Genomic DNA, 9968 nt, shown 5'->3' on the forward strand with positions numbered 1-9968 from the left:
AGGCAAGAACGGGACCAAATTTCAGCACCAAAACTCCAGAAAATCATAACCTTGATGCCCAGACGTCTTCAAACTGTTTTGAAAAGGAGATGCTACACCATGGTAAACTATTTTGAGGCATCAAATTTGAAATGAGCTCATTTTGTGCATAAAATTGTACAATTTCTGTTTAAACATTTGTTACCCATGTTCTATTGTGAATAAAATATTGGCTCATGTGATTTGAAAGTCTGTTTCCATTTTATGAGAAAAAAAAAAAAAAAAAAAAAAAAAAAATTGTCTCAACATTTCCAGAATTCAGGTTGTATATATATAAAATAGATATTAATATATATTTTAAATAGATTTTATATTTAATATATTATAATTATATATTAATATCTAATAATATTAATATTCATTCCCATACAGAAATTTTACCAGAGCAAATAAATAAATAAATGAGACAGGCACATGTACAAGTACAATAATCATTTATTAAGGTTTTTTTTTTTTTTAAATGTACATTTTTCATGTCTCCAAAACAGAGAATGCTGATAAATAAAGCTAGTTATAAAAAGCTTTAAATCAAAGCACAAAAAAGAAAATCCATAATTAATACTTTTACCATTTTTTTTTACATTACAGATATTTACAAAAAATGTGGTATTTTGCCCCTTTTTTACACAAAATTTGATAAGAAATTATGGTACCTCTTAGTAACCACGAACCTAATGAGGGTAGAAGCCATGTTTAATTTTTCGTGAATAAAAACGAGGCTGTGAGGGATAAAAGCAGTTTAATTTTTTATTTAATTTGTGAACATTTTAAATTAAATATAGCGTCAATATAAGGCCCACTGCCTGTAGCAGACCAAGTTTGATTTGCATTAACGTGACAATTTGGATTCTTCTTTAGTGCATTTCTCATGGCAGCCAATCTATCAAATGAGCGCGAAAACTTCCCAGTAGCTAGTAATGTGCTAGTAATAATTCATCTTGAATTATACGTTTCCCTGAAGGAGGATTTGGCGATATAAAAGGAACTGACAAATACTGCAGGACTTAGGGAATATTTAAGGCAAGTAAAAAAATACGACCATCAGCCTCGAGTATTCAAATTTAAACGCCAAAACAAGGCGTTTGTTGACTTTGAAGTGTTGACGCTTCAGGTGGGACTGAAGAAATGATAGAGGATGAACATCGCCACAGCGCCCTCTGTTGGTTAAGGCATTTCAATTCTCAGTTTAGCACCACAACAACATAACAGCATGCAGAATGTCGGCGTCAGCAGCTACATTTCCTTTGTGGGAATATGCTGACGGATCATAAAAATCTCTCGGACGTATTAATTAAGTCCCAAGAGGTCACAGGGAACTGATCGATAAATGAATCATGAGACATTTATCACTCTGATGCATTAGAAAGGTGTGTTAGGTAGAAGTTTAATGGCAAGAAACTAAAAACAGAGCAGAAAGCTTAAATTAAACACTTTTATCTGCATAATTTCCCCTTTCTTAAAATATTTCCTTATGTTCAACAGAACGGTTAGCCTGGCCAGCAGGCGAGGGCTTTTTGACTGGCTAAAATCTAGTGATTAGAGGGTACAAACCAGGCGTTTAATACACAAACACAATGTATAATCATACTTTTACCACATTGGTCTGTCAAATCCATCATTTCTGGCTTGAAATTGAGCGTTGAACTGCATTTGAGATACTTTGTGGTAATTTGTTAGTCTACATACTGTAAAGCTGATTCCCTCATCTCGTTCAATTTGTGTTTAATAATAGTAAAAGAAAAAAAAAAAAATACTGCAGTTGAAAACACCCGCTCTTTTGGTAGCTTACGTGAAAGCTAGCTTTGTGTTTGGTTGAACAAATTTACATAACATTCATATGGTACAGTAAAAGATTATCAAATAAAACCTCGCAGATACAAAGGAGGCTGTTTACCAGTTAAGTGGAGCTGATCGATTGTCTCGTTTTAAAGCCAGCCATTTTTTCCCACTTGACATGTGTTTATAAAGTGCTAAGGATTAAAATTGCATTGAGGTTTACAAGAAGAAAAAAAATTCTGTGGGGTCTGTGAAGCCTTTAGAGTCACAACAAAACCGTCTTTTCAGTGAAACACATTTTCATTCTCTCTTACAGTCATTTAGGGATGGAAACGTGATTAACAAAACCAATAAATTAAAACAAAAATAACATTTCTTACGGCAATATGCTCTTTTGCGCTTTCGTTTCTGTTGTGCTCACTAAAACGTTTTTATATGCATCCCTTTTATTCATTAAAGGCATTTTGTGACCTTTTAAAACCCTATGACTGTATTTAAACCAAGTCTGGTCCAAAAGACTTGTTTCGGTTCGTTTGCAGAAAGTATCTATTAGTGAGGCACATAGTAACAAGATGGGGGTGAAAGAAAAAAGATGGAAACGTGTAGAAACTTAGTCACTGCATTGCAAACTGGCATTTGAGTTCACTCACTTTGATGATTAGTATCTTCATTAGTCAAATGTCCTTCAGAGAGCTTTCAAAGCGGCCGTTCTCCTAGCGTGATGCCACTTGCTGGTATGAATCTCTTTTTAATTTTCACAGGAAGTCCGTGTGTGGAAAAAGCGCCTTATCCGACACGCACCGTTCCCCAAAAGTCGTTCGCTTGCATTCATGGGTGTATGTGAGGGATGGAAGGCACTGTGCAGTACGCTGGCTGCTGAAAATCAGGTCACAGGAAATGATCAGTTTAAACTTCCTGTCCAGGCCTGACGCCCATCAAGACCACAGGTATGTGCTTCTAACTCTGGTTTACAAGTCCACAACCAGAGACCGGCGGCCCTGTATGGAGGCATTATGGGATAGTGGAAGATGAAGAGGGGGCCGAATCAGCAGAAAAAGATCTCTCCGTCCGGGGTCGCGCCTGGAACCACAGAGCTCTGAGAATCTGCAAAGACACAAAAACTAGTTCACTTTGGAGCTTTTACAAGCAGTCACAATGACGACATGAAATCGCATTCGCAACACACTGAACTTATGTAATGTGTCATATTTCGAAGTGAAAAACAATATTTAGTGCTATAATTATAGTGTAGGCTGGGAGTTTATTTTATCTTTCAGGGGTTTTACGGATTGGAAAAAGCTGATATATAAAAGGAAAATGTTTAGTCAGCCGGTCATTATTGCGAAACGTAACTGATTGTACATTATCCTGCTTAACTCATGATTTTGTGTCAAATAAATAATAAAAGTAAGTTGCTTAATGCTGTGTGAGCACTAAAATATTAAATAATAAAAACAAACAACCCACTTTTTTTTTATATTTATAAAATTACATTAAATAAATCAAAATGTGTATCAAATTAAACCTAACAAAATTCACACACAAAAAAAATCTATATACAATTACATTAAATAATATTCACACATAAAACATGTAAAATAAAATAAAAATTAAGAGGATAAATAAATCAATAACAAAAATGTAAAATTAAATATTAAATAATCTTCAAAAAAAAAAAAAAATCTATCTATAAAGAAAATGTAATTAAATAATAAAAAATACATTAAACCAAAGGAACCAAATGATAAAATAAACCAAACAGTCTTCATACAAACAATAATTTTTTTTTTTTAAAAATTGGGTGCCTGAGAAAAATGATTCATTATACGGTTTATACGTTTCATAATTATATGAAAATAGTGGACTGTAAAATTATCTATTTGACCAGTTAGAATCACAGATACAGATACAAATGTAATCATTTTGGTTAATATTTCTCACCACCCATGTGCAGTTAAATCAGAAAATGGTTTCAGAAAGTTATAGATATTTTAATATTAGAATAGAATATCATGCACAGATGAATTGTGCACAGTGGTCATGTTCACACAGCAACAGAATATGGTTCTCAGTCCTGTATTTGAGTCCTGCATGTGGTTACGTTCACGCACAGTTCAGTTCTTTACGGGAAAGACAACCACATTCTATAACCGTAAATTTTCAGTACTCACAACCGCATTCTCTGAAGATTCTTGCTGTGTGAACTCAAACTAGTCGTCTGTCACGTCATACAGTGCGAGACGCTCTGCGCTGCACAAATGTGTCTCTACTGTGTGTACTTTCGGCAACCTAAGGCCAATTCACACTGCACAGACAAACACCAACAAACACGTTGGCATCTGTTAGAGTTGGTCAGAGTTAGTTTTCACCTGACTGACCATGTTCAATCGGTGTTTGTTGGGGCAGTGTGAACATGACAGTTATTTTCATAAAATTCTAAATCCAACGGCCGACTTGTTTGTTGGCGTTTGTCTGTGCGGTGTGAATTGGCCTTTACAGCGACGGAGTTATGAGCTGTGTGTCGTCTGAAGGTTCTAGATCCAGTCACTGTTCTCCGCCGGAGCTGCTCCCGTTAGTTTTGTGTTCTATGCTCGGCGACTCGGATATAAAAGCTGCTGTGCTAACTCTTTCCCTGCCATTGACGGAATTTTCCGGCTTTCCTTGCTTCCACTGTTATACGATAGGGGGCGCTATTACGCAACTTCTGAAAGAATACAGAATCTCCGGATCAAAACAGTGACAAAAAAGCAGAAACAAGCGATTGAATTCTTATGTCAAAACTGATCAGTTTTTTGGATGCCATCTTTTATATTATTTTTCACTGTTCGCTATGGGCTTGACTCCCGTTGCACGTTCATACAGACAGTGTTCGAGATGCTACTGTAAGTTGCTGTGTGAACAGGACATTTCAAGACTCATTTTGAGATCTGCAAGTGAATTTCGAGATTCATTTCAAGACCTGTAAGTAGATTTTCAAAACTCATTTTGAGACCTGAGACATTAATTGAGAAAGTAAAAGGTGTCTGTTTGAATTTCATGACTCTACCTGCAGTCTGGCTCTGCTGCCCTTTTCCCTTCTTCTTCTTCTTGTCTTTCTTCTCCTTGGGCTTGGCCAGCTGTAGCAGGCGGCTGGGCATCTGGCTCTGCGCCTCGCTGTTCTGGCATTTCTGACTTGAATTGGAGGAGAATGGATTGAGGTTCTTCCCTTTGCGTTTGGAGTCCATGCGGGACAGGAAGTCTCTAGCAGACGGGGAGGAGGAGAGCTCCACCTCTGAGGGGTCACGGTCCAGTGAACCAGTGCTCTGGAACTTTGAAGAGTCCTCGGACGTTGTGGATGGAGTCCGGTTCTTCCTCAGTGCCTGCAGATGACGATGCAGAAAAAAAAAGGTCTTTGGTAACATGAAAATTTATTTAAACATAAACAGAAGAACCGCAACCACTTTTTAGCTAAAGAGGAAGAGAAGTTACTCCGACTGTTATTAAGTTTCAAATCATTTTGAGGTTTTAGGAAAAAGGAACTATATTTATGATCATGTTGAAGACGAGATGGTACAATTCAAATGTGCAGGACTTTTGTTTCCACAAAATTACAGAACAGTTATGTAAATTTGGGGCGGAATGGAAAAGATTATCTATTTTCTCAACTAATCAATGTTACATAGTGCAAGTCTACTGTACCATCACAGAATAATGACATACAAATGCATCTTCAACATATTACCATTCAGATTATATTGAAAGCTGAAGCGCTGATGAAAATGTTTAGTTGAAAAATAATTCTGTGCTCACCCTCATGTCATTCCTAACCAGTGTGACTTTCTTTCGTGGAACACAAAAGGCAAAATTAAAGGGTTAGTTCACCCAAAAATGAAAATTCTGTCATTTATTACTCACCCTCATGAAGTTCCACACCTGTAAGACCTTCATTCATCTTCAGAACACAAATTAAGATATTTTAGTTGAAATCCGATGGCTCCGTGAGGCCTCCATAGGGAGCAATGACACTTCCTCTCTCAAGATCCATAAAGGTACTAAAAACATATTTAAATCAGTTCATGTGAGTACAGTGGTTCAATATTAATATTATAAAGTGACGAGAATATTTTTGGAGCGCCAAAAAAAACAAAATAACGACTTATTTAGTGATGACCGATTTCAAAACACTGCTTCAGGAAGCACAAATGAATCAGTGTATCAAATCTGCTGTTCAGAGCGCCAAAGTCACGTGATTTCAGCCGTTGGCAGTTTGACACGCGATCTGAATCATGATTCGATACACTGATTCATTTGTGCTCCGATGCTTCCTGAAGCAGTGTTTTGAAATCGGCCATCACTAAATAAGTCGTTATTTTGTTTTTTTTTGGCACACCAAAAATATTCTAGTTGCTTTATAATATTAATATTGAACCACTGTTCTCACATGAACTGATTTAAATATGTTTTTAGTACATTAATGGATCTTGAGAGAGGAAATGTCATTGCTCCCTATGGAGGCCTCACTGAGCCATTGGATTTCAACTAAAATATCTTAATTTGTGTTCGGAAGATTAACGAAGGTCTTACGGGTGTGAAACGACATGAGGGTGAGTAATAAATAACAGAATTTTCATTTTTGGGTGAACTAACCCTTTAAGGGTCACTTTTTTCCTTATTATTACATATAATGAATGGGGACTGAACCTCTGATTGGCCATTGTGTTCATGCGCTCATCAGATATGTCTGTGATTGACAATGGTTTCAATGAAGAGAGTCATTGATGACTATTTACAATGCTTTTGAAGCATTGATCATTGTAGCCAATCACAGACATATCTGATGAGCGTGTGAACATAATGGCCAATCAGAGGTGTCTTCTCTAATGAACTTTCACAAACACACTAAAGCAAGATATAGGGTGGATTTTAAGTGAATAATCACTTAAATTCCAATTTGTTCCTCTCAAAAAGCTATTGTATGACTTGAGAAGACTTGAAATATACACTTCTGTTCAAAAGTCAGTCAGTTTTAAAGAAATCATAGTTTTATTCAGCAAGGATGCATTAAATTGATCAAAAGTGACAGTAAAGACATTTGTAATGTTACAAAAGTTTTCTATTTCTTTTGAAGAATCCTGGAAAAATGTATCAGTTTTCACAAAAATACTGTTTTCAGCATCGATAATAATGAGAAATGAGCAGCAAATCGCATTTTAGAATAATTTCTGAAGGATCTAAAGATAGTAATGATTCTGAAAATTCACAGGAATACATTACATTTTAAAACATACTCAAATATAAAACATTTATTTGAAATTGTAATAATATTTTACAATTGTACTGTTTTTTCACCCCTGTAGTCATATAGACAACTTTTATGAGGCCCAAGTTCTTTCTCATTCATCATATTTATATTGAAAAGAGTGGCCAAGATATTATGAATGACATGAGGGTGAGTAAATAACAGTATCTTCCTTGACCTTCAGCCTCACCTCTGATTGTCTGATCTGCTCTGCCTCCCTCTGCACTTGCTCTCGCTCTCTCTCCAGTTTCTTCTGGCCATCTCTCAGCCGTGCCAGGTCTCTCTGATACTCCTCTTTTTTACTCTGGAGGTCTTGTTTCTCCTCATCCAGCTCTTTGCATCTCCTCTGCACCTCTTCCTCTTGGGTCTGCAGCTGCGACTCCCTCTGGGTCAGTTCCCGCTCACGTGCTTCCCACTCTTTTTCCCTCCGCTTCCTCTCTTCTGCGTGGGCAGCCTGCTGCTTCTGGAGGCTGGCGACTTCCTGCCGCTGTTTCTCCAGGCTCCGCTGTTTCTCCTGCTCGATTAGCGAGCTGGGCCGTGACGAGGAAGAGGAAGAGGAGGAGGTAGAGGAGGAGACGGACGGGTGACGTGAAGAGGGCTGGGGGCGTTCGTTCAGGGCGTGCCGTTGGTCCTCGATGAAGGTGTCTTGTTGGACGACAACAGCCTATGTTGGAGGTAAGAAAAGTGTTTGAAAATTGAGCTTTAAATGAGAAAATGTTGTGTTTGCGGGTAACGCATTACAAGTAACTCGAGTTATGTAATCTGATTACTTTTTCAAGTAACTTTTTCAAATAAGTAACTTAAGTTACTTTTTTCCCATTTATTCTAAGTAATGCAATTAGTTACTTTTTAAGGGAGTAACGCAATATTGTAATCCATTACTTTTAAAAGTAACTTTCCCCAACACTGAGAATATTAAGGTGCAAAACCCAAATTCAGATGAATTTGGCCCCATATATCTGGTGGCCACAGAGCACCTGTCCCGGGAAAAGGCTGATAATCACCCACTTAAGGTCAACAGTGGTTCAAATCTATCAGAGTGCATCTTAATACATAATAATGCACTCTGCTTGATTACAAGCCCGCAAAATAAACCCCTGCATTTGGAAATTTCATTTCTTTTCATGCACCTTCTGTCATGCTGGGGATGAGAGCTTCTGGCCTGAACAGAGCAGAGAGCGAGAAATAACAAGACAAAAAAAGAGAATGACTCACCTGTAATGTGTTCAGCAGGTCATGAAGATGAGCCACGCTCTGAAGAACCTGCTGTGGGAGGATAAAAGGATTGAGAAAACGAAAGCATCTCTTTAGATGTAGATGGCTAGCCTACTTTTTTGTTCCTGTAGTGTAGATTTCAACCTATGCATTTAAATATATTATTTAATAATCATATACAATCTATCCTGAGCTGTTTTCAAACAGAAAAACACACCTCGTTGCTCCTCTTGAGAATGAGCAGGGGGTTGGTGTTGCTTGCCTGTGGGAAAGAGAGGCAGTCACAGGGTCAATGCACTAGGTAGGAGGGTACTGTACATAATTTAATAATCAGCAATCCATGTGCTTTTCGACAGGGAACTGCAAGCCCCTGCCGGAAATAAGAGGCTGTGATGATGGGTCGCATTAATCTGCTGCTGTGGGGCAGATTATGTGTCCTCGTTATCTAGTTACTATACAGTTATGTTCTAAGATGAGTGTGTGTAAACCTACAGTTCATTTCAGGTAATGAGTGCTACAGCGGACATATATTCTGATGCTCAGCACTTAATGGCTTGAGCATATGGTGATGCACTGATGACTAAACATGAATCAGGTTGTTAATGGGAATACATTTTAGAACAGCAGTAAGAGCTTTTTAAATAATGCACTTATAAAATATGTATATATTATATAAAATGTTATTTATTATTATCATTATTATTATTATTATCATCATTATTATTATTATTATTATTATTATTATATTTAATTATAATTATATTTAAGATTTTTTATACTTTTTTTTCTTTTTTCTAATTAATTTGACCAATTATGTCATCCGCATTACTAACTAGCTTTTTTTGATTAGTGGTCTAGAAATAATGTAGAATATTAAATATTTCCTTATTTGACATCTTAACATTTCTTAACAAAATTAAAGTATTTTGAAGTACTAATTTGGAAAGTTATGTGTATATTTAGTATATAAAATGTATTTAATGTATTTTTATAAATAAGCATGCGATATATATATATATATATATATATATATACACACACACACATATATATATATATATATATATATATATATATATATATATATATATATATATATATATATATATATATATATATATATATATATATATATATATATCGCATGCTTATTTATAAAAATACATATATATATATATATATATATATATATATATATATATATATATATATATATATATATATATATATATATATATATATATATATATATATATATATATATATATATATGCACACACACATTCATTTATTCATTTATTCATGTATGTACGTATGTACGTATGTATGTATGTATGTATGTATGTATGTATGTATGTATGTATGTATGTATGTATGTATGTATGTACACACACACACACACATATATATAGCAAAAAGTAATTAAAATTTATTTTATTGTCCAGCTAATTTTGTCCAGCTATTTTTCTCTATCACAATCTTTCTAACACACACACACTTTCTAATAGTTGCCTGTCTTGACCCTGTTTGTACCTTCTTTAGAACGCTGTCTGACTCAGTCCTGCGGAGCTCTGCGGAGTCTTCTGTCTCCTCTCTGTCTCCATCTGCAGGAGACCAAACACAAAGACAATCAGTCTCACTTGGAACAGACACCCACACA

At 35.7% G+C, this 9968-nt stretch overlaps 1 protein-coding gene across 1 annotated transcript in view; it reads right to left on the bottom strand.

Moving 5' to 3' along the window:
• Positions 1–456: 456 nt before the first annotated feature.
• akap13 (A-kinase anchoring protein 13) overlaps positions 457–9968 on the bottom strand; it is a 98727-nt gene continuing 89215 nt past the window's right edge. Inside the window, 6 exon segments of the mRNA XM_048158474.1 lie at positions 457–2919; positions 4862–5174; positions 7284–7757; positions 8309–8359; positions 8526–8570; positions 9842–9912. Of these exon segments, the coding sequence (XP_048014431.1) occupies positions 2861–2919; positions 4862–5174; positions 7284–7757; positions 8309–8359; positions 8526–8570; positions 9842–9912 (1013 nt within the window). The 3' untranslated portion in view covers positions 457–2860.

Source organism: Megalobrama amblycephala, linkage group LG15 (assembly GCF_018812025.1).
Source record: "Megalobrama amblycephala isolate DHTTF-2021 linkage group LG15, ASM1881202v1, whole genome shotgun sequence".
Classification (NCBI taxonomy): Eukaryota; Metazoa; Chordata; class Actinopteri; order Cypriniformes; family Xenocyprididae; genus Megalobrama; species Megalobrama amblycephala.